Source organism: Poeciliopsis prolifica, unplaced genomic scaffold, assembly GCF_027474105.1.
Source record: "Poeciliopsis prolifica strain line A6 unplaced genomic scaffold, Auburn_PproV2 SCAFFOLD004, whole genome shotgun sequence".
In the NCBI taxonomy this organism is placed as follows: Eukaryota; Metazoa; Chordata; class Actinopteri; order Cyprinodontiformes; family Poeciliidae; genus Poeciliopsis; species Poeciliopsis prolifica.
Genome location: NW_026562379.1, coordinates 14,732,069 through 14,757,826, shown reverse-complemented (window position 1 = coordinate 14,757,826; position 25,758 = coordinate 14,732,069). Strand labels below are relative to the sequence as shown.

Genomic DNA, 25,758 nt, shown 5'->3' with positions numbered 1-25,758 from the left:
CCTTGTGTAACATAATACTTTGAGGGGAATGGGAGGGGGGAGCATGGAGCAATGTGTTACTGCAACAGAGGTGTAAATCCAGTGATAGTATCACTATTTTTAAGAGACAAAAATGTTTTTTTAACCAAAAGGTGAAGTTTCCACATCTGGAGGTTATGTAATTTTCAGAAATTACTCCACAAGTTTGAATTCCTTTTGGGGAAAATTGTAGTTTTCCCAATCAGAATCTCATCAGAAAATTAGACATTCATAGAACATATTGCATGCACTCAAGTTTAGCAAAAAACAAGTGCTTTGCAGACATTGAAAAGAGACCTTGCAAACCTTTGCTATTGCTGCAAAGAATGTCATGTTAATTCTTCAAATTACATAAAATGTGGAACTGAAGAAATTAACTCTAGTCTGGAACCACCAGAGATTCATATAAACAAACTAAAAACATTATATTTCTAAAATATCAAAAATTGGTTTGAAGTTTTGACTGAAGTTTAGATTTCTTTCATAAGATCTAAATTAGCAGGTAATTAAGCTAGACTAAAGAGAAATATTGAACGCATGAATAATAACAATAAGAACAAATAAAATGACAAAAAGCTGAAATTAGGCAGCAAAAGACTAAACACAATGAAGTTTTTGTGTGAATTTAAAACAATGTGGTAAAGTTTAACTTGTGTATAAACAATTTTGCATGTTCCCCTTAGGAAAAATATAATTACGCCTTGGATGATTTATATTTTCTTTCCTCTTTATCTAGGTCTCACATAAAAGGCAACTTTTTGGATTTTGATGCACAGTTGGAGAAACTGCCAATTTTACTATAGGAATCTTTTTTTAGCTCAAAAGACTAATTTTCAAACTTGGCATTAGGGATGCACCGATGTGAGAATAGGTGCCAGTGTCTATATTTTATCGCAATATGCAGCATATTTCTCTAAACTTACTACTGGATCTCTCCGGCACCAAAATATTTTATTTTTTTCTTTAAAGAAATGCTAATCTTTAATATCACTAAAAATCGAGCATTTTGAAAAATGCTGCGAATATTTGGAGAACAAGTTAGTTTGCACTTTTGTTTTTCTACAAAAATTCCAGCTTGCAGTTTAGTCGGTCGAACACATTATGGGATCCATTATTTGCGAGACAACTAGGCCTGTCATGATAGCAAATTGTGATGATGATAAATTGTCCCACAAATTATTGCAATAAACGGCAATATTGTCACCTTCAGGCTATTCTGAGAGCAAGGCATAAAAATAATGCAAGTTTGTTCTCTCAACAATGGCCTTCCATTTTTAGCCTCAGACAAGTATTAAATAGTTCAGACATATTTTTAAAAAGCTGTTCGTAATCAGTTTCTTTCATCACCCACAGGAGCTTGCTTTGAGAAACCAGCTGCCCACCAGTATGGATCAAGACGGCAGCACAAACCCCGTCTCCTCTCCTTTGGCCCAAGATGCTCGGACCATGACTGTCAACAGCTCTGACCCATTCCTCAACAGGTCAGTCTCACGCAGGGAGCTCTGTAAAGAAAATGGAGGAAGTCTTCCTCTGTCACAGCAGAATCCCTGACTTGCAATAGGCCGCCTGCCAAAAAAACTTCCAGATCTGGTTCGGCTCGTCATGCTTACTGGCTCCTGTGTGAGGGGGATCGGTGCGCTGGGCCGTTTGAGGCCGCATTACGCAAGCTGCAAAAACAGAGGGCCTGTCTCCGGGCTTTAACCCTCCTCACATGTTAATGACTCACACAGACCAGCCAGAAGTTTTCCGCACGGCAACGACCCCTGGTGTACAGCGGCAGCATTACAGGTCACATCAGAGCTAAAATGGTGGTGCGTGTTATGAAAAGCACTTCGTTGGACCTTTATTGTATCGGAATCGGCTGCCGGTTCGGACAGACGGCAGAGTTCTCCACACGTAAACGGAGCAGAGCGTCACAGCGGCGTGTAAAGCCGAGCGCTTCAAGCTGACAAAGTGTGGAAAGAGCTGAAAAGCAAGCAGGCTATGAGAGCATGTGGTCAGGTCAGTAGACAGGCCAAACTAATCCCCCCCACCATCCATCCCAGTTCCCTCCGCTCCCCCTGCTCTCACAAAGGCTTCATTCATCCTGCCTCTGCCATACTCTGCCTACATATTTTTCTGCTAATTAGTATAGGCTTGTCAAATATCCTCTTTGCTCCTTTTGTCTTTTTGTCCCTTTCATTGTTGCTTCTTTTCCTGTTATATTGGGTGAAAAAGTGAAGTAGATGTGTGAGAATTGAACAGATCAAACGCAGAAGCTTCTTGCTCCATTTGATGGCAAAGGAAAGTTGATAAATTTGAGAAAAACCCTTGAAGTTTCAGCTCGATTTGAATTAGTTTTAGGCCGATTAGGGGTCTGCAGCCTTCACAAACCAAAGAGCTGTTTTTGCCCTCAGGAGAGCAAACAAAACTCTCCTGAAAAGATCACTTAAAACTGTTGACAGATTTAGAGTAACAGATATTTATTAATTTTTCAAGAATCCTAATATTTCTGTTTATTTTATTTTTGTTTTGTTTTAAAACAAGAACAGAAACAAAGAACAATGATTTAAAAGAGAGGACGGATTCATTTTCTTCTACAGGATGTTGATGTGTAGGAAAAATTATGAAAGTAAAAAAAAAAAAAAAACTTTGTTTTTGTGGGATTTATTTCATATATGCTAAAACTGCTAAAGATTTGTGTATATTTAAAAAAAGAGTTGGTTGTGCACTTTTTTTAGCCAGTTTATCAGGAGCCCTTGTGGATTCTCTAGAATCGCAGGTTGGGGACCCTTGAGGCAGTTTCTAATCGATATTTTGATGTTTGTGGATTTCCAGCGGTACCTACCACTCCAGGGATGAGAGCACCGACAGCGGGCTGAGCATGAGCAGCTACAGCGTTCCTCGCACTCCAGATGACTTCCTGAACAGCGTAGATGAAATGGATACAGGTGAGTGGTACGTTGGTGCATCTCCGGCACCAACATGGCAACAAAACGGACAAAACTTTCAATTTGGCATGACTACCTGACAAAAGGGAAAAACTATTCTTAGCCCTGCAGACCACTCTGGTGCCATGAGGCTTTCTGAACCCAGCACCTCAGCCAGTCAGCATTTGTGGAATATTTCTGATTCTTTTCTAATGGAAGACACATCTGGACTGCAGGCTGGCCAGTTGGGCGATCACAGAGCCTCTCTGAAGCAAAACTTTCAAATACCTACAGAATGAGGTCTAGCAGTAATTGCTCCCGAAAAATTACAAGCAAATTCCCATGGAAAATATCTCCTTGATTGTAGTTTATGTTTCCCTCAAATTCTTGAACAAAAACCAAAGTTTCAGCCACGTGGAAGTCATCCGAGCCAATGGTGCAGCCGCCACCCTGCTGATAACGAGCCAAAGTTTTGGCAGCAAACTTGTGGGTAAAGTCAAGGTAAACACCTCTGCAACTTTCTCACATTGTGTCACGTTGCCACCACACACATCAGTGTATCTCATTCTGGTTTTATGTTGCACATCCATACAAAGGAGTGCAGAAAAGTGAAGTGAATTATGCAGTTTTCAGAATGTGTTTTCTAAATAGAAAATATGGAAAATTTGAATTCTGTCCCCTTTTTGCCTGAAAACTACAGCCATTTGTTGGGTGTCAGAAGTTCACTAATTTGTGCTGTTCTGTGAATACAAAAAGGTTTGTGGAGAACAGCATAAAGTCAGAGGAACATGTTTTGTTCTGCATTATAATAATGTAACACCCAATTGTTTGTTCACCACATAAAATCAAAACAAAATGCTTCCGATTGAGTTCAGCTGTATTTAGGTTTCTTTTGTAAAGTGATTTATTTAGGTTCTGTCATCACTTCCTGTTGAGGCTTGAACCAACAAAAAATGTCATCTTCTGTCCATCAGGGGACCCTCTCCCAGCCTCCATTGCATCGCAGCCCAGCCGATTCCCCGACTACCTGGACGCCATCCCAGGAACCGACGTGGACCTGGGCACGCTGGAGGGCGAGAGCATGGCGGTGGAGGGCGAGGAGCTGATGGCTAGTCTGCAGGAGCCGCTGAGCTCCGACATCCTCAGCGACATGGAGTCTGTGCTGGCGGCTACCAAGATCGACAAGGAGAACTTCCTGACGTGGTTATAGAGGACCCAGGCCGGGCGCGGCCGGACGGGGCGCTCCGTACCACTCGTTCCCCGTTGAGCTCTGAACTATCGCCTGCTCTGATCTGTGAAGGATTCATAGATGCTTTTACCAGACATTTCAGCGAGCCTCTCTGAACTTCTGTGCCTCTCAGCATGTAAGGCCTAACCTCTTTTCAGGCAGTATTCTGATCTTTTTCACTTGTGTTTTTATCTTTTTGAATTTGTCTGTGTCTTCAAGGCTGGCCTATGAACAGACAATTATGCAAGGGCCCCAAAAATGTTCACAGGTCTGTCAGCTTATTTACGCAGACGGTAGCTGAAGTGACCAAGTGCACGTGTTCTTCTGCGAGGACTGCCCATGTTGCTTCCCACCCGGAGCCTCTGGAGCCTCTCTTGTTTTTGCAGTGCGACACTAAGCATCTGCGTTTGGACTATTGAATTTAGTTAAATAGCTTTATGTTTGCCTCAAACAATTTGTTTTTTTCTTTTCTTTTAACAAGCCTGAAAAACCAAAAATGATGTATTCAAAGCATAAAGAACAATACTGATTTGGAGTGAAGGTAATTTGAGGCGCGATTTGGAGTTGGTGGCTTTGCTTTTTTTGTTGGGGTGGGGTTTGAAACTGGGGACCGTCGACATCGCTGCTTGGCTGTGCCAGCAAGTCTAAGTTAAACCTTTAATAGATCAAGTGCCTTCGGATGTATTTTTTAAAGACGCGAGCAACTCGAACAATTTACCCAGTATGTATAATGCAATGATGGGCGTCAGGCTGTATTCATAAGCCGCATGTTAATTGTTTTAATAATCAAACTGTATTATGTTTTATAAACACAAGGTGATATTTGGGGATCTTTTTCTTACCCGTAGCTTCTTTTTCTCTCATTCTTATCCAAGCCTAACCTGAAAAGTGTGTTTTATTTGTAGCTTGTTACACATGTATAATAGCTTAGATTTAAAAAAGAAAAAAAAAAACACGTTTTCTTTGGGGCGGGGGGTTATTTTGCTCTTTTCTCTAACTTTAATAACTTAACAGGGTCAACTGTTATCAGAGCACCAGATTCTCTCTTCCAAGAAACGAACTAAATCGTTCTGACTTGTTTATCTATCTTCTGATTCTCTCTACTTTTGCTTTACAATATATATTCACCTATTAGTATTTTTGCGTTTTTATACGTCGCAAGCTGAATTTTTATTCTTTCTCTGCGAAATATTAACCAAAAAAGGAAGATCGGTAGACTCGACAGATGTTATAGCTCAAATCAGTTCAAGCATGTGACAGGATATATGAATTTACAACGTTTGAACCTGAGCGCTCTGTGTGATGCTGCGTTGAGCGTCTGGGAGAAGCAACAATCGGCTGGGCTTGGACAAGTTAAAGCAGGTTTTAGAGTCATGTTTAAACGTAACCAAGAAGGAAAAGGGTTTGGCTTATTGCTGTAAGTTACACAGTGTGTGTGTGTTTGTTTGATGTTTAATGGGATAATTCACAATCAATCAGATATTTCAGTCACAATTCCAAAGATGTTTTTTTTTTGTCTATTTTAATTTTTTTTTTTTTAGTTTTTTGGTTATTTTAGTTTTTTTTTCTTCTAATGACACTACCCTTATTTTTCACTTCCATCGTCGGGATCGAGAAACGTCAATCGGCCTCCGCATGAACAAAACCGTATAAGCTAATGAGATGTTTTCTGTTTGTTTTTAAGTGTTATCGGACGCATCTGACCCGTTCTGGCGGAGAGGTTCTGAGGTTTCAGAACAAAGGTGAAAGTGATTTTCGAACAGCGAGCGCATGTTTACATAATTTTACAAAAAAATGCTCCGGCCGCTGTGCAGACGACACACCAACAGTTTCTCTCGTGATCGTGGCGATGTTTACATGGTGGCTACATCTGCGCATTAACTGCAGTAACCTTTTGGATAATCTTGATAGAGGCCTTGCTGGATGGCCCGCTGATTCTGTTGCCAGCCCAACAGTGAATCGATAGCATTAACTTGATGGAGCACATGCTTAAACATGTATCTTAGATTAGAGGACATTAACTTTTTTTTTGTCATTTTGTGTGAGAACTTCATTGTAGTACAGATTTTTACTGATTATGAAACCATGTTTTGATGGATTTTAAAACAGTGTTTGGAGAGAACAATGCAACTAAAATAAGTGGTACCCCACAATGCTTCCATAACACGGCTAGTTTTCATTTAATGCAGCGATGCTTTTTTTTTTTTTTTTTTTTTTTTTTTTTGTCACTCAACTGATTTTTATTCTTACCTAGAGTGTAAATTGTGAGAAAATTAGCTGTTGGCTCATTTTAGCAGTAGAACTAATCACAAGTTAATTTTCTTTTTTGAGTATTTAGAGTTTTCTAAATGCACATGAAATGAATTTATTTTCGGTAATGTTCATTTTTGATATGTGCATGTGTTTTAGAACAATAAATTCTGTTACATAATACATTTCTTTATATGATACTTTGAAATTGGCCTTAAATAAAGTATATACATTGTTTTAAATTTCATTTGTGTTCAAAGTGTTTTTATTCATTTATATATCAATCAAGTTTTATAAAATGTCTATTGTAATACAGTACATCTGGAAAGAATTCACTATGTTGCAACCTTATTTGAAGTTGTATTAAATTAGTTTTATTCACAAATATTCTGTTATTTCAATGTATTTTGCAAGTTTATTAAAAACAGAAAACCAAGGGCGATCTGAAAGTGGCTGAACAGATTTCTGCATCCAACCCGATGGAGCTGGAAAAGAACTTCAAAGAAAGGCTAAAACCAAAAGTCAGATGAGGCATCAGAGGCTTGAGGCTGGAATTGCTGCCAAATGTGGATCCATAAAGACGTGAATAGCTGGATGAAGGTGACTTCTTGGGTTTTTTCATTTTAATTTGCAAAAACTTTGTTTCCCTCATTGAACTCTACTGGAAGGATTGAATAGAAAATGTTTTCATGTGATTTTACACCAAGATTCAAAAAGTTCAGTGAATAAATCTTGAGCTGGACAGTACCTCAGCTCTCCAGAAGCCTCAGAACCAACCATTCATTTGCTGCAGGTGTGTTAGAAAAGGAACGCATCTAAAAGCTGCAGGGCGGTAGCTCTCGACCTGGACTTGATCTCCAGTCCTCTTCTAAATCTTTTAACGTCTTTGTGGAGGAATTTTGGTCCATTTTGCTTTGCTTTGATTCGGACACTCTGGAAGGGTTGTTGAGAATTAATGACCTCTTTACTGCCATGCCGCAGCATCTCAGAAGGTTTAAGAAGAGCCTTTTTTTTTTTGATTTCATGAACCATTCAGAGATTGCTATTGTGTTTTCAAGCACTGACCTCCTCTGCTAAGCCACAGCTCCTTCCCCACAGCGGAGCCTGCTGTGGCATGCAGGATAGTAACCATGGCCACTGATGAAGGCGGATAAACGCTGTAACGGTAAGTTGTTTTGGCACATCAACAGCAAACCAGTCCTCCCTCTGGCTCTGATTGGTTGTTTCTGAAGAGGTTTTCTTAGTAAGGCTAAGGTGTTGCTTTGTTTCTGTGACTACCTGGATGATTGACACTGTTTCTCCATTTGCAGAAAATGTTACTCATTGTGTTTTATCTCATTTGTGCTTTAATTTAATTACACTGAGATCTGCGTCTACTTCACATTGTCAGACAAGTTTTATTTATGTGATGTTTTTTTTTATTCTACTAGTCGTTCCACTCTACAGTGAAAGGGTGTAGTATCTTTAATGTCAAGTCTTGTTAAAGAAAAAGAAGTAAACTTCTATTTTATTCAAATAAATTTTATTAATTACATGTATTATATTCCCTAATTACTATTCCGAGTATTAAATATCACATGAGAAAAATAAGGGTTACATTATTTAAAACAGCATTTTAAACTACCACAGATGAAAATGGCCAAACAAAAAGAGAAAACGTTTGTTTTGGAAAATTCAGTGTGGTAAATACTAGAACATGCTAAATGTGGGGTAAGAAACTTGGAGCCAAGTGACTTTAGAAGTAACTTTCTTTTCACAGTGTGTATTTTTTGATGTTATAACAGCACTAATGCATGAAATACAGTCCACAAAAACAAAACCAGGAAAGCAGTTTCTTGGGGGAATATACCGGAGACAGATGCGTACTGCCAACACAAACATACATTTATTTCACAGTAAATACAAAACCAAGAAAATGTGTTTACATGAATAACAATTAATTTGGATTTATAAAATTTTTTTGAACAATACTTACAAATTGTAACCCTTCTACATTACAGATATAAACTCTATCATCTGAGCTGCAGGTACATTTTTTGCAGTTTGTAATCTAAACTTAGGAGTGACTTCCCAGAATCTCATCCAGGTTTATATCTTTCATCCAGTCGTCATTTCCGGAGCCCGACTTAAGCAGGGAGTCAATGAAGTCTGAGTCTGCATTGATTCCAGGGACGGTGTTGTCCCCTTCTGGGAGGAAGTCGAAGGTCAGACGGTTGGATCTGTTGTTCTGGTAGCTGCTTGAACTGGGACTGGCATCTGGAAAGCTGGCTGCTGGCACCCTTTGTTCAGGAGAGGCCTGGCTCAGGTTTCCCAGAGGGGATGGACAGCCCATCATGGCCTGACTCGGTCTGGCTTGGCCTGCGTCTCCGAGGGACGGCATCCCTGCGTCTGGTGCTACCTGGTTGGGCGGTCCGACGTGCCTCTGCTGGTACGGGTGGTTCGGCAGGTCTTGCACACCCTGCAACTGCAGCGGGTTGGGCAGACGCCGAAGTCCAGCTGCCACTTGCTTGTTGGCTGACCCCCAGCTCAGACTGACATTTGTCATCGAGCCTCCCAGATTCTGTACTGGCACCCTGGAGGAATGCAAGTCAGCTGTCGCCCTCTGATGTTGCACACCTGCTACATTGTTCATCCCAAAGGATTTCCCCTGTGTGCTTGGTGCCAGAAACCTTGGTTTACTTTGACTCAGTCCTATACGACTGTGACTGTTTTGCTGCTGGAATTGGCCGATACAGGAGCTGGGGTGGCAGTCTGGCCTGATACCGAATCTGCGATCCGATGGTAAAGGGTTCATCTTTGAAGTAGGCCCGCTTGAGAGTTGGCAAGATATGGACTGCAGGTTATTGTCAGGACCATTGCTGGGATTCTGACCTAAAGAGACATAAAACCTGGTCAGTTTCAAGATTGCCAGCCAGGATTTACGCTGACGCTAATTTGCATGTAATGTTTAGAAGCAGAGTACCTGGAAAGATATTTGCTTGCTGAATCCCCACCAAGCTTCTCGACTGCTTGTAATCCGGAGGTGGTCTTGTGAGATGTCGACTGAACTGATCATGTGTGTTATCTTTATCCTGAAAAGCAGAGAAAAATTTAGAAATGTACAATGGATGCTTAACAAACTGAAATAATCGGATTAATTGTATCAGTTACAGAAATAATCATCAACTAATTTAGTCATCGATAATAAATAAATCAATTTGTTCTATTCAAAACTTTTAGCTTCATCTGGTAACAATTCTGTAAAAAACAAAAAAATCTCCTACTAATCACCTTTTGCTATCAAATTATTAATCAGTTAATCCAGGTAACATTCACCAGATTTGCTCTACATTGTATTGATAAGTTAAACAGAAATGCTGAGCTTTTCATATGTTGATGTTAGAAGTTTTTTTTTTTATCTCCAGATGCAGATTTTGCAACAAGTCATCACATTTTACGCAACAACTTGTTCGCTTTTTATTTGTTACTTCTAACGTATTTCAAACATTGAATAAGTAGCTTCTAAGAAATCTGACGAATGTGTCCATTTCTAAAAATCAGATTAAATAACTGGCAGAAAATCTGATTAGTCAAATAATTGTCAGCCTTTGCTTGACCAACGCTGAACAGTTACTGTCTCAGCTCTAAATGCAGCTTACTGTGTTGCTGATGGAGTGCTGCTGCAGGTTAACCTGTCTCTGCATGGGTGGGCCTCTGGCCGGGCCTTTCTGCTGGCTGCTAGTCGCTGATGGCTGCGGTGGTGATTGGACCCCTAAGCTTCCACTGGTGGGCATCCTAGGACCAGCAGGAACAGCCTTTATAGAGGAAAAATACAAGATTATTCAGTGAGGAATCTCAATAGAGTTGAATTAAGAAATAATATACAGCAATATACATACGGAAGTTTTTTTTAGAGAAACTATGTTTTACGGCTAATTAACTATATTAACTTTGACATCGATTAGTACTTATTCTGTGTTGTGAATCTGTAGTGAATTTCTGATTTTTGAATCAAACTGCCTGAATAAATAAACGCGTAACATTTTTTTCATGGTATTTATGATAAGTGCAGATGAGTGTGTAAAATATTCAGTCCCTGCCAAGAGTCTTGAAATGAGCCATAACGAGGAAAAATCTGAATCCATGCAAAAACACATGTCTGCCACTAGAGGGCGAAATCCTACAAGCTATTAAATAGCTGCGTGAAAGATGCTTTTCAGACTCCAGAATGTGGTCAAGGCTACTCCCTCTGCAGATGAGAAAGGGAGACTCAGAGAGAGAGAAAGAGGCTTTTTTTGGAAAGGGGATGAGAGAGAGAGAGAGAGAAAGAGAGAGACAGAGAGAGAGAGCGCGTCCTCCTCAAGGCCTGCCTTTCCCTTGATAATTGTGTCTAAAGAGAGTGGAAAGAATCCCTGAGACAGCAGGAAATGTGTGCCGATGGGAAGTTAAGCGCCAGCGCCGTGACCACCTCCATTTAATAAGCTCTCCTTTACTGATCACTGCGTGCTTTTGGCAGGGAGACATCCCATCCTCTGCAAATCCATTTGGCTCGTGACGCTGATTAAAATGTTGTAGCCTGCCACACTCTTGATTTAATTGAGACATCCAAAAAACTCCTCCTCGTATGTTTTTGCAGATAAGCTCTCAGCCTCACTGCTGTTTGAGATCTTATATTTTCTAGGCATCAGAGCGGACCGCTCAGGACGCACCAAGAGAACCAAGTGCTTGCAATGTGAGGACACCCTCACATTGCTCACGAAGGAGGTTAAGAGCACTAAATCCCAGTCAACACATTGTGTGTACAGTGTCAGTCATTGTGTTGACTTAAAATGTTTCCCAGGGTGAAATGGATTAGAAATCCAACAGCGCATTTGGAAAAAGCTATTAGAAGACATTTTTAGCAGAAAATGAATAACCACAGGGCGGTGATTTTGTGATCCCTCAAAAGGAATGAAAAAAAGAAAGTGTTTATGTATTTTCACCACATGAGTGCGTTTGAGCAAATCTAAATGAATGGCCTGACATTGTGAGAAGTAACAACTCAGATTAGAGAATGACGGGGGTAAAACTCATCATGACTTCCAGAGAATTGAACATTTTCTGCCTCTCTGACTTACTTTTACCCACACAGTAAATCAAGGCTGGCAATGACGTTGAGTGAAACATCAAAACAGATCTCTCCTTTCTGCTCTGAGGTTTTGATTAGTGATTGTGGGAGAACTGGTGACCATCACTGAAAAACTGTAAAGGGGCTCACTCCACCTAACCCTTGTTGTACATAAATATCCAAAGAAGGGGTGTTTTTAGCTCTACTCGGTTATCCTTTAATCCTGATGTGTCATAAAGCTGTTTTCCGTGCCCCCTAACCCCCCTTTCCCGTTTTTATTCTTCCCAAGCTTGTTTTAAATGAATACCACATGTGGCTCAGGCTCGAGAGCCGAGTGATTTAGCCCCTCATCCTGCGGCTGCGCGGGCCTCGCCTGCTCTCACACTGCACTTCCTCCAGTCTTCTCAGGATGCTATCCCTGGGGAGGGCCTCGGCATCTGGACTTGGCCGCGGCTCCCTTTCCCAGGAAACAAGTACTCCCTTCACAGTGCTGCCAGAGTGACCTGCAGGCTCAACCCACTGGGCCCTGCTCTCAGTCTTACTGAAGGAGGTGGTGCCACAAGATCATCAGCTAAATGTTTAGGACATATGGACAAGTTTTGGCAGGTACCCTGTCGCCATTTCCTGACTTGTAAAGATCAACACACATTACTTGAATGCCTTGTTCTTTTGACCTTCCCATTTTGACGATGGGTAAGAGCAAACCCTGTTACTTCTCATCTTTAAGAACTACAACACAGTTCGCTGTTCGGTAATATGTCTCACTGCTGAAAGTATCAAGGTGCATTTACAGCTGTCCGGTTTTGTCTGTTTTAATCAAACTCAAGTTTGTTTGTCTATATAGTCTGGTTTATTGACAGAGGTGTGGAAGTGCAACTGAACACTGATGTGGACAAAAAAGTGAACTCTGGTCCACCTACTGTAGATCTCAGATCAACTGGAGTGAACTTTGGTGTGGTATAAATCTGAATGCCAATTGGACTGGAGACTGTTCCAAAAGCAGGAAGTGAACCGGGTATTCTGGGTAAATACAAGTTAAACAAACAAGAGTCTATCGATAGCGGGAAAAATGGCTCATGGTTTTTTGCCAAAGACAACGGAAAATTTCTACTCCATTTTTGTTTACATTTTTACTTGCGCTCATGTCTTCTTCAGAGGTTTTTGTGTCATTTCCTTTATAATTTCCTGGTGCAGCGCCACCACAGGCAAACAGATTTTTCAAAGGGTTTAAATCAAAGTGTGACACGGTGAAGTTGTGAAAGAGAACTGACTCATTTGAAGACACAACAAATGAACCCCAATTGAACCTATTCTGCTGGGTGTGGAAACACTCGCTGTGTCTGAAACCAAATGAACTCTGGTCATGTCAGTGCAGAAACAATTTTCTTTACATTGATTCTTATATCTCAGAGCTTCCTCTGACTTGACATCAAGTCTATTTCACTCAGTAATAGATTTCACACCGAAGAGTTTTAAGTGTCAGCATGACCTGAAAGTGCTTATTGTGGTGCATTCACAGATTGGAAAAACAAACATTTTTGAGTCCCTGACTTACACGTTTATTAAAGACGCTCTTTCTAACCGAGTATAAAGACTAACAACCATCTGCCTTACTCAAATGAGAAGTCTTCTCATCTTTCTTATTTTGAATACTGTGCACAAGCACATATATTTTTGTATGACAGGAAAAATACAGTTGTGAATTATTAATTTACGGTTTCAACTGGAAGACAGCCCCCAATTTAAATTCTGCATAGGGCCTCAAACAGTTATTGACCAGCCCTGCTTTCATGTAAACAATAAGGAATGAATAGGCACAGTAACGCTAAAAATCACAAAACATAATTCAGAAAGTGAATATTAGAAATAAAACTATTAAAAGTCTTAAATAAACACCAATCTGTGTTGGTTCAAATGAAGGTTCACAGATTTGTCCAGCGCAAGGAAGTCCACTGCTGGTCACTGTTGTTACACAGAGGGATCAAGCTGTTCTTTCAGGAGTTTTATTTCTCTGGCATTATTAATTCAGCTCGGAAAAGATTTTGCTCTTTTTTTTCCCTTCCTTTTCCTCATTAGCTAGATTTTTAACCCTGTCCCAGCTGGCTGCGATAGACAAACACTATTATCTGCATTTTTGAACAGATGCTCGAAAATTACAATGCGGCTCTTGTTTGTTTTGTCTGTTACTTTTTCAACTTCAATATGAGCACTGTGTTTGCATAATTTGTTCAAAACAAAAAAGCTCATGGAAAATACAAGGTCCTAGGGGAAGATGTCCCAGAAACTTTACCCCCTTTGAACTTAACTGCAGTCTCATAACATCAATATCTTAAGTCCTGAGGTTATTCAAAGGGCTTTGGAAGAGTCTGGCTTTTTTTGGTCTACTTTTTCAAAGTACATTTTTAAGGCTTTTTTAATGATGCGTTAGTTTTTATTTGTATTCTGGAATCATTTCATCTTGTAAAAATTAAAATAATACAGTTCTATATATTTGTCATCTAGATCTGCATGGCACAGATAATGATGCCAAAAATATTAAAAGTTGGACTGTAGCGACAAAAGAGAAATGGACTATGTCTGAAAATGTGAATTTTTTTTCCACCAATAATATTGGAAACCCCGTCAGCCCTACTATAATCTATTCTTTCCAACAGACTAAATATTACAGTTCAAGCCAGATGTTTAAATATACTGTTTAAAACCTTCCTTTCTGTGCGGCTGAAAAAATTAAGACAGTAGAAAAGTGGTCAAATGACTGCTCAAAGTTTTGTAATGACATCAGTAAAAATCTGTATTGTTCAATGAAAACTGACACAACATATCCAAAATCCCGGATAACCCAGACATCACTTTGACGATTGTCAGGATTGTTGCGGATGACGTCCGTGTTGACAGGTCTCCTCCTATTGTCCCAGCTAAGCATTCGAGCCGTGTCAGCGCGAGGAACGAGCAACGGCAGCTGCTGTTGCTGTCGGTGAGATGGAAATGTCATAAAATAGAAAGAGCTTCTCTGTACCTCTCTCTTTTAGCTCTCGTCGCACACGAGGCTGCTGCATTTAAAAATCAGGTCAAACTGAATATCCTGCCTCTGGCGGCTCTGACATGCTGGTAAAACGACTCGCTATGGCTGTATCGCTGGAATCCCACAGCGTGTTTGGATAACAGTTTCCATCTTCTGCCTCCAGTTTGCTGTAAATTCAGAAGCTCAGCACCAAATTTAATTTCATATGAGCTGAAATTAAATTTAATGGACTGGGCAGATATCTGCAACATTTTTTTTTTCTGTTTTCCATAAGTGTAATAACTTTATTCTATAATTTTTTAAATATGTGCTTATCAATTTACAAGTGCAGCTAAAAATATATAAATATTGTGAAACTGAAATATATAGAATTATTGCACTTAGAGTAAAACATTTCTACCCTTTATTTATTGTAATTTTGATTATTATGGCTTGCAGATAATAAAGATCCAAAATTCAGCGTCTCCTAAATTTTGGTTGTTGTGTAAAAGTTGAGTGGAAGGAAAAAGTGTGGTAGGAAAAGGCATCCACGCAGGTGATATAATTGATCTCTTCCATACCACAGCACATTAATGTGGTAACATGCTAAACGATTCCTGCCCAAGAACTGAGCGTATCAAACTGAGCATACTTTTCAGAAGCCTCGTATTTCTGTTTAAAACATCATTTTCTAACTTTTTGAGTAACATTGTACATTTTTGAGACAGTCTTTTGAGCCTTCATTATCTGTAAGCCATAATCATCAAAATCGACTTGAAATATTTCATTTAATATGTAGTGGATCTATTTTATGAGTTTCACTTTCTGAAGTTAATGGAAAAAATACACATTTTTATATTTGTACTTAAAACTTTAATAAAACTTGCATGTGTTTTGTTAACTTAGCCGTATTTCTAGTTTCTTATCCTAATCATGTTTAGTCTACATTGACAGACTGAAATATCTCTTGGGGCATTTTCACCTCTATTTCTGTATGATTTCTATAAGCTTTATGCTTTAATATAAAGGTTTAATCAGATAACTGTGGCGCCGTCAGGCATCTGGAAATCGTACATAAAGATAAACCAGATGCAGTATATTTGGAGGCACACATTGCATGCATTGTATATTTACCTCAATTACCGAAAATGTGGGATCAGAAGCTTCCAAAGTCGTGACATCATCATGTTGACTTTTCCAGAAAACTTTGAAAAGCGTAGCAATCATTGTGTTGGTCAATCTCTGAATATGAAGTTGGTAACAACATATTCTTGTACTTCCATTATTCTGATGCTGAATGAATGCAATGCTATCCTGATGAATAACATATACAGGTGTGTGTATATATATATATATTTATTTTTTTGTGTGTGTCTCTTTTCCTTCTTTATTTGAATTTGTAGTTTACAAATGTATGTTTTTAAGGAATTAATTTATTTTATAATTTTATTTTTTTACAAATTGTAAGCAATCTCGTTATTGTCTGTCTTCCCTCTTTCACGTCTTTTCTTGTGTGATTTTAATAATTTGATCAGTTTTTAATTTTTTATGTATATAGCTTGGATGGAGGACAGTTTTTAAAACACGTTGCAGGAAGTTATTTACTGAAGAACATCTAGATAGTAGATGAAGAGCGTTAAAGCATGATTTGCCACTCGCTCTTGTTTACTTCGATGCCTAAAACTCCCTTCCTTTTCTCCTCCTTCTCCCATCCTCCCCCGGTCGCGCAGGCAACTTCCCTTGATCTGCACACTTTGCAAGAGCTTTCTGTGTGGCTCACATTATCATTTCACACAAAGGCAGTCGCAGATAGTGTTGGCGCATAAAATGAAAGAAGGGACAGTCTAAATCTCCTCCAATCATAACAAATCAGCGATTCAACCTCCGGCACCAGGCTAAGAAGATTACTGTCATTTTCCACCACTTGTCCCTTGTAGCTAACAACCTCCAATTAGCAAATCCCGCTGCGCATATCTGCGCCCTGACAGGGAGCCACCGCGACAAGCAAAGAAATTAGAAGTCCTGCATGTTAATTCGCCATGCTCTGGCAATCTGTGTCAACGTCAAAACACTTGCAGGGGACAGACGTTTCGAAGGGAGTCGCAGCAGCCAAGGCACAGACATTAGGAAGAGCAGGTCCCAAAACAAACAGACCTACATTAGAGCTATCTGAGGCAGCTGCAAAACGGGGGAAACCGAGGCAAGACGACTCCAAATATGAAGTCTGACTAAGAAGTGTGTTACTTTTACTGTACCTATGTGTGTGATTTTGCTTTCAAATGGCTTTTATATGAGTTTCATAGCAACACTACAGATTACGGATGTAATTGTAACCTCTTATCTTAACCATTGGCGTTACATTCTGTGCACTGCTCACTGACTAGCTTCTCTGTGAGAAAAAAAAATAGAATTCATCTACTTTTCAATACATTAAAAACTGACAACAATCTAACTTCTAAGTTTAGGTTAAAAATTAAGAAATCAGAAATCAAAAATGTTGGTGGGGCAAATAAATGTAACTGAAGCATTTTTGTAATTTTTCCTTTTCATTTTACAATAATCAATGTTCAGAAAACATCTAATTAGTAATCTGTGGCATCATCATTCACTAGAGCACAAAAATGAATCTATTCAAGTGATTTTTTTCATTTATTATTTCTTTTAATGGATTTTGTGTATTTAGTATGGCACCCTTGAGCGCCGGGAAAGGCGCTTTCAAAAATATGTATTAAATGTATTAAATTAACCTGTCAGTACTGACTGATTGGGAATTCTCTTTAAAAACTGAAATGGGAACATGTAATGACATGAATACATTTTTCCAGTTTTTCTGCCACCATTAATTTTTTTTTTAATAGGAGCAAAAGTAACATCAGAATCCGAATAGCTTTGTTGGCCAAGACTGAGTGAAAAAACAAGGAATTTGACTTAATTTTCAAGCACTCAGCATACCGACATGGGTGTAAATGTTTAAACTTTATGACAAATAAAGTAAGGATAAAAGAAGATATCTGTATTTGCAGTCAAATAATAATTTTTCTTTGCTTTTTCAAATTCTTTTCCAGTGAGTGTTCAATAAATTTTTCTAATATTAAAAAAAAATACAAAGAGTTGATATTTTAAATTGGCCTAAGCATCATGTTAGGAATTAGCAGTGTAAGATCCACTGGTATTTGTAAGACACCAGTATTTGATGACAGTGGCCACTGTGGCTCAGTGGGAAGAGTAGAGATTTTGTTGTCCGAAGTTTCTGGGTGTGCCCACATGTAGGTGTGCACCAAACAAGGCTCTAAATCCCAGGCTGCATATCGATGGATGAAAGCGAGTGCCACTGGGTGAAAGTGACTCTAGTGCTGTACTACGTGTCAAAGAAGTCCAGGGTGCTGTCAATTAAAGCTTCCATAAACAGCCATGTAATTAAAAACTGTTTTGCATTTTTATGAAACAAACTTTTAGAAAACTGTAAAACAGCCAAAACACAGTTCCTTTAAATCAAGGCTAAAACCCCATTTACTTAGAGCTGCATTTGATTCTTAATAACTGGGGATTTGATCAATGTATTTGATGTATATTTGCTTGATGATTTTGATGATGGCATTTGACAAAATCTAATGTTTTTGCTGTTTCATAATTAAATACTGTATTATGTTTTTATGGTGTAAAGCACTTTGAACTGCCTTGCTGCTGAAATGTGCTGAAGTGGAAACACACTTGACTTAATCCAATTGTTCTTGATAAGGACAATCAGCTCTGCTCCATTTGTGAAAAGTATTTCATGTGTAGTAGAATTAAATGAATTGTATCATTTTTCATTCTAGTCTTGAAGTTTTCAAGCTTAAATCTACATTTTATAATCTTGAAGAGGAAATAATACCTGACTAAAGAGCTTACCTGTTGCTGTTGAGACATTCTGAATGGCAGCCCAGCAGAAACCGACTTGGGTTGCAAACAGACGGCACTCGACGTTGAGATCTGTTGGTTCTGGAAATGGAGAGCTGAATGTGCCTGGTTCTGGCTCGGTGATGGTGATTGTTGATGCTGCTCCGTCTTGGTCATCGAGTTTGTCATGATAGACATGGACTGACTGGTGGAATGAGAAACTTTGGGGCTGAAGTGCAACGTGGGCTTGGAACTGAGACCTTTCATGTCTAACTGATGGGAGCCATTGTGCCCATTTGACTTAAACAGGCAGTTGCTGATGCCTTTATTATGGGAGCCCATCTTCTGCTGGTTGAGTGTGGCCTGGTTAGAGACTTTTGCTTTGGCGAAGCTGCTGGTGGTAGGTTGAGGGCTCATGGTTGTAGCCCAGCTGGTCATTCCTACATGCTGGGTCTGATGCTGGTGATGTAGAAGAGCACCTGGTTGCTGCTGGTTTGCCGCCATCTGCTTGAGCTGCTGTGCATGGGATATTTCCGGCCAGCAGGGCAAGGTTCTGTTGTGTCCGGCCTGGGCATTGCCTTTCTGTAACGTATTGGTAGAAGCGGTGCTGTTCAGTGTGAACGAGGGACCTGCTGAAGCCGGTCGAAGCTGCGGTGAACCATTGTGGCCCTGTCCGAAATCTTGCGAGTGCTCCGTCTTTATCACCTTGTCCACCGGGGAACACAGAGTGGCTGCTGCTCCTGCTGAATTTGGCCGACCTAGATCCAAACCGAAGGTATCGTCCTGCTTTAGAATCTTCTCGAACTCAAGATCATTCAGAGGAGGCACCGACTTTGTCAGTTCATCAAACAGCTCCTGGAGTTCTGGGTCAATTTGCCCATTACCTTCTTCTTTGAAGTCGAAAATCATCTCAGAGTTTGAGTGGCCACAAGACTGAATCTCTTGGGGCTCCTTTTTCATTTCTTTCAGAGTCATGTTGAACATGTCAGACCCTATTCCATGGGGCATCATATAGTTCTTCCTCTGCAAGCCAATGGTTGAGGACCCTTGCAGAGGGCGGGTTAAGTTGTGGTTGCAGGAACCGTGACCCAGGCCACCTGTGTCCAAACGGACACGCTTAAAGTCGGATCCTGAAAATCCACAAGAGAGGCCGTTCTGCTTCAGTCCTGGCGTGTTTCCTTCCATTTTCCTTCGCAGAGATCCTTGAAGCTGCAACACACAAAAGAATAACATATTAGCAATCCAAACATTCAGTCAATCCATTTTCCATTTAATTTTGCAGTTTGAGTCACTGCTTTTAGAAGTAGGAAATTTGACCAACTAGTGAAATTCAGGAAGAGGCTTTTTTTGACAGAAGACCTATTTACCGGTATAATACAGATTTTTTTACAAATACAGTTTTGATTTTTTTTTTACCCATATTATGCACTGGGTGGTTACAAGGATCAAGATATAGAAAGGTTTTAAAAAATTACAATTTCAAAACCACAAGAAAGTTCTTTTTAAAAGTTCCTACAATTTTAAGTGGCACTGAAATGATTAATTATGATGAATCAATTATTGTAATAGACATCCATAATTTTAGCTTAATCATTTACTGTGGTAAAATGATAAAAAAGTTATTAGCTGAAAGAATAACATATGTTATTCTTTAGATGTATTAGTAATAACAATCTACAAAAAATGACTATAACACTATAAATTCCCAGCACAATAAAAAACAATATATCTGGTTACTGAGGTTCTGATAATTACTACCAAATATAGCAGGTTTTTATGCTATAATTTTTTCTAATAACATAGAATTTATTGCTGTTCGTTGTGAATGAAAGCAACAAGATCATAAAAATTATGTATTTACATAACTGTAAATCTCCCAATCACATAAAATTAATAGATAATTTCAAATAAGAATCATATTTAAACATTTGGAGGACAGATATGAGACAATAAAGACGCGTTTGATTATGTAGTTTGAGGCAGTGGATGGGATGAGAAGATGGTTAGGAATCTGATACAGACTGTGGAAGGGAAGAATAGCTTCTTTGTCTGTTTCCCTCATTTGCATACATTATATTTTCCACCATTGTGCTTGGTTAGATGGCAGAGTTTCCTTTGTGGCTGAGATTCTGCTTAACATGCTGGTGCAGATATCTGATTTCCTTTTGTGCCATGCTCATGTCTTCATTTACGCATGAACATGTAGCATGACTCACATCTCCAGTCACTCTGCTGTACTCCACAAAACTATTATCCATTAGCAAAGCAACACTCTGAACCAATTATTTTTATGAACTTGTTCGCTAAATAATAAATCTTAATCTTCATCTGAAGATGATACGTTATTGACAACAACACATTAGAAACAAACAGCTTACTGTTAATCTCTGATTGTTGTTTATGCATACAAAAGCAAACTTGTCCTGCCATGTTTTAATGTGGCAGCTGCATGGAAACGAAATGGCTCTGATTATAGTCCAACCTGCATACAGGAGAGCAGTATCACTGTTTGTTGTCAGTTTCACTGTAGGAACAAATTTGATTCATTTCCACCTGCTGGCAAACATTGCATTAAGATGATTCACCGCCAGAGAGAATTCTGCAAATTCTGCACTTCATTACACGCCAAGCCTGCATTACCTCTGCTGCTGCAGCAACTGTGTTTGCATTTAAAAATTTTATGAAATTGTGATTGCATATAATTTTTTTTTACTTTGTTTGGCGAGCTGCAGAGAAATTTCCACCTCAGTGGACAATAAAGTTTTATCCCTTGAATCTAATAGAATTACTGTCCAGGTTTAAGGTCTGCATCTCACAAAGCTTTTTTATGAGAACCAATGATATTTTGTTGTTGAGTAGAGTTACTAAGTTTGACTGTGCTGTTTGTTATGGGTCAGTCATATTCTTTTACAAAACACTAAAATATGCAACAAGTACATCAGAGTGTTTGACATAATGTGATCACTAAACATTGGGTTAATAGGGAGTGTCAATAGTATTGGAGGTTGGGTTCCTATCAGAGCATTTTTAAAAGACGGATATCAGAGAACAAAAAAACCCGTCATTTTCAAAATATGTTGTTGGCGTACTGCCTGTAAGCCGTCTGTCTCTAATGAGCGTTTTTCATTCAACTTGCTTTTTTGAGTGCAAGGCTAACAAAGCTGTATTTTAAGTCAAGCGCGTTATTTTGTTGCTCTAACAAACCAGAGTTTTCCTTAGTAATTAAAGTACTTTCCACCATTTACAACATACTGCCTGTGTGATGTCATCTGCTCATTAAATGTTTAATCATTCAAGGTGCACGTTTATTGCACACACTATTAACTAGCACTGTTTAGAAGAGCCAAATTACCAACAGGTTATTTCAAAACGAAAGTAATCTATTGACGGCCAACTACTTCAGCAAACCGCTCCCAACTGGTTAAATTTAATAGATTTTTCTTAGTTTTCTTTTCTTCTTTCTTTTTTTTTTTACATTCTTGAACAGTATCTGTTATTATTTGGTATTGACTGACAATTGGTCTTGGATTTCTTAATAAAACTCTTTTCCCACTACTTCCCGCAACTGAAGTGCAGTGAGGTTTAAAACTTACAAATAAAAACTGAGTTTTCCATGTCAATCTAAAAATTGTTCTCATTTTACAATGATATCCACAGGTAAAGAGCAACTGTAATGGCTGCTGTTTATAAACCAGAAGAATGAATTTTGCTTTACGTTTTTACTGCTCACAGTTAACTGAAGCTGTATTTAAATGTTTTACAAGTTATTCTCAAGCGCTAACATGCTAATGTTAGCTTAGCTATGCAGCAAATTGCTATAACTCACGTTTACAGAGGGCTTTAGTGGTAGTCAGCTGTTAATATACATAGGGTGGCCCTGCACTTTTGTTTGAAAATATAAATTGGAAAAGTGGGTAAAAATGTTTCTGGAAAAACATCTAAATATTAAACATGTCCATATATTTGCTCTTTCAGGTGAAGCCAAACAATTCCAGAGGGAGCAGATGACCTTTGAAGAGAACAGCATCGGTGACAATATCAACAATGATTAATGCAGATGATGCGTAAAAAATGTAAAGTTGGTTAAAAGCAGCTTTAAGAAGAAGCAAGTAGGCATGTTTAATGTTTAGTTTGCAGCAGAAAGCAGCTTGATTAGCTGATATTCTGATCGGAGGTCTTTAAATTGCTTAGCTTGCCCAAACTCTGTAAAATCAAATCACAGATCAGTGAATGCAGAAGCACATCACAGTACAACAGTCAGGAAACCTTAAAATATGGGTCCCAAGAACAGCTGAAGCATTAAATAATGAATTGTAATGTACAGCAAGTAATAAATAACTTTGGATGTTTAGTTTCTAGTATCAGTTTTGTAAACCCTCACATTCTTAGTGGTATTTTAATCATTTACCTTCATTGGGACAGTTACTGCAGAAAAATGTTTAAATATTGTGAAATCTCATTGTAGAATTTCCTTAAACAGGGATCTGGTAACAGATTACTCACTGTACTTTGTGACCAAAGATTGTCCGAGAGATAAGAAAAAAATATTGAATATGTGTAAAAGTCATATTTTATTTATGTCACATTAAAAAAAAGCTAATAAATACATTATTTGGATTGTTTTCCTTTCAATTTTTTTTGTTAGTTCATAGATTCTGTGACTTTTCAGGAATTATTGAAGAATAATCTACGTACATCCATTTATCTTAATTTGAAAACATCTGTTTTACTAGGCTACTTACAAGTAAGTGATTCACAGTGAAAGTATTAAACCTCCACTTGTTTGTTCTCAGCCGCCTCGAACATCAAATCATGCTTTTGTTTCTCCACAACATGAAAAAATATATTAGTAATGCTCCACCAGCACTTTCAGAAACTGTAAAGCCTTAGTGCTTGTTTACACCCTTGAAAACACCCACGGTCTGAATGCATTACAGAATTAAAATAGTTTTAACTTAATGCTAAAGGCAGAAAAGTACAGCGTTTTGTTTTTGCTATAGTGCAAAAAAAAGTATGTGTCTGCTCACAGACTTCTGTTTTTGCTCTTTTTTGTGTCAAACTTAAGAGAATTGGAACTCCAATTTTTAAAATCAAAGATAATCTAAGTAAAAACACTTCAGTTTTCAAATGCTGATTTCACACATTACGAAATTGTCGTTAGGCCTAATAATTGGGGCGCTGTGGATCATCATACACCCCAACTGAAACGTCAAAAATGCCAAAATAAAAATAAACAAACAATCAGGAGACAGAAGCAAATCTGAGCATCTAACAATCCTGGTCTGGGTACTCCGGCTTCCTCCACAGTCCAAAATTACAACTATAAGTTTAATTGGTTACTTTAAATTGCTCTGAGGTGTGTGTATGTGTGTGGAACGTGATAAACTGGCCACTCACAGGGTGTACTGGACAGAGCACCAGGTCTATTCCCACATGGACAAGCAGGTGTAGAAAATGGATGAATGGTGAAAATGTTTTCAAAAATTTAAATTCCGAGATTGAAGTTTCCAACAGATGATAACGTTCTTCTCTGCTACTACACCTGTTTGATGTTAGATTATTATAGGGGGCACAGAGACGTGTACGGTTTCATTTAAATTGTAAATGTGCACTCAATTAACTCTTTTTCCTTGTGATCTCAACTCTTAGGCATAACTGGACATTTTAATGTTTCCAAAAGCAGACTTAAAGAGCCCCTCTGGTGCAGGCAGTTCAGGTTCATTCTTGTTTTGAACAAGAGAGACAAGAGAACGGCTCATGGCGGAAACACATCATGAATAATGGAAAGGAGGGTGCATGTGTTGCAAAAGCTGTTGTGATAAAGGGGTTGCTCTCCTCCTGCTTTGTGGCATTTAAATTTGTTTCAAGAAAAATGGACCTCAAGATCAAGGTTAGAGGTTGGAGTTTGAGGTTTATTAAAACCATCTTCGCTGGAGAGAAAAGAACAAACTGAAATCCGGTTTTCAGCATTTCCATTAGAAAAGTCCAGTCCAGTTCACACAGCTCTCAGAAGCAGTGGCCTCCTGCTGTAACTGGCCTGAAATCTTCATGACTGATCTCAAAGTGTTCTGAAAATAGATTTTTTGATTAACATTTAATGAGCTCAGATGCTCTGAATCACTTTGAAAGTGACTCCTGCAACACGAGAGGCTTAAACATAGGATATACTGATCATCTTTAATTTCTCTCTCTGAGTCTATTCTAACACACAAAACCAATGTGCAATTAAAAGATGTTTTAAAGGTATCAAAAGGAGTAGGATCTTTTTTTTTACACGTTTTGGTTTCACACAGGAACAATAAGGGATTCCATTTTAGACAATCTTTTCAGTGGGGCTTATTTTTGCATTACGCCGTGGCAGCGAGGAACATGACCTTCAGCGTGTCAAAGGAGACAAACTATTCATGGGAGCTGGGAGGCTGGGCGCGAGAGTGTCAAGCTAAGCAGTGTCGTGATGCTGAGCGCTGTGGATGGAGCTCCGGGTGAGCCGTCACGGCAACGCAACACCAGACCTCTTGGTACCATCTGTCAGTCCAGTGGCACAGCCTTCAGAGACAAGCATGCTCAAAAGACTGAGCACACCCGCCTTTAATCTTTTCACCGAAGCCCTGAAAGATGCTGCAACACTCTTCTGGGAGAGTTAGAGACCTCCTGCTGAGCATTTTAATATGGATAAATGTATCAAAACAACAAAAAATAAATATAACTGTTGGGTTCCTAGGGAAACATGATATATATGCGGGCGAAGGAGGTTGTTCTTTTTTATGTGGAGAAATTTATGGCTCGTTTGTTGCCTGAAAAGAAAGCCCCAAAACCAGACACAGTTAACGGCTGCATAAAATTTTCGGACTGAAACGATCCATTGGATCGATCGTGATTAATTGATTATTGAAATAATAACTAATGTACTAATCGATTAATTGTTAACTGGAGTATAAAGACTCAACAAAAGTCAATTTGCTGAAAGAACAGCATACCAAGTTAAATCTGTAGAAAAAAAATTATAAATTTTGCATTTGAAACAATCTCTATGTTTTACCCAGAACTCTAAGAGTGTCACAGTTCTACTGTCACCTGGTTGAAATTTTGGAACTAAATCTTTTGTTAAGCAGCTTTTGCTATCAAATCAACCAGTTACTCCAAATTTCAACAAATCTGAATAACTTCTCTCAGTTCGGATTGCCAAGAGATCTCGAAACGCAACAATATTTCTCATCTGAGTAAAGTCTGTCTCTAAGCACCATCCTGTTGCTTCCAGGATTTGCTTTCATCTGGAGAAGTTTAATACATGAGGCCCAGATATGAAGGTGAGTGCTTTAAGCCTGATGTATGCTGGAGACTCTTATTTTAAAGTAAGACCTGGAGTAATTCATGAGTTACCCTGTTC

General features: G+C 38.8%; 2 protein-coding genes across 3 annotated transcripts in view; one reads left to right on the top strand and one right to left on the bottom strand.

The window, feature by feature from the left end:
- Window positions 1-6,650, top strand: part of yap1 (Yes1 associated transcriptional regulator) — a 30,860-nt gene extending 24,210 nt beyond the window's left edge. For both annotated transcript variants that reach the window (XM_055028589.1, XM_055028588.1), the window contains exons 6-8: window positions 1,372-1,499; window positions 2,836-2,948; window positions 3,902-6,650. In XM_055028589.1, coding sequence (XP_054884564.1) covers window positions 1,372-1,499; window positions 2,836-2,948; window positions 3,902-4,137 — 477 coding nt within the window. In that variant the 3' untranslated portion in view covers window positions 4,138-6,650. The remainder of the gene's footprint in view (window positions 1-1,371; window positions 1,500-2,835; window positions 2,949-3,901) is intronic.
- Window positions 6,651-8,135: 1,485 nt separating this feature from the next.
- Window positions 8,136-25,758, bottom strand: part of zmp:0000001236 (mastermind-like protein 2) — a 49,314-nt gene continuing 31,691 nt past the window's right edge. The window contains exons 2-5 of the mRNA XM_055028771.1: window positions 18,384-19,580; window positions 10,044-10,199; window positions 9,368-9,476; window positions 8,136-9,276 (exon numbers count right to left, since the gene is read on the bottom strand). Of these exons, the coding sequence (XP_054884746.1) occupies window positions 8,462-9,276; window positions 9,368-9,476; window positions 10,044-10,199; window positions 18,384-19,580 (2,277 nt within the window). The 3' untranslated portion in view covers window positions 8,136-8,461. The remainder of the gene's footprint in view (window positions 9,277-9,367; window positions 9,477-10,043; window positions 10,200-18,383; window positions 19,581-25,758) is intronic.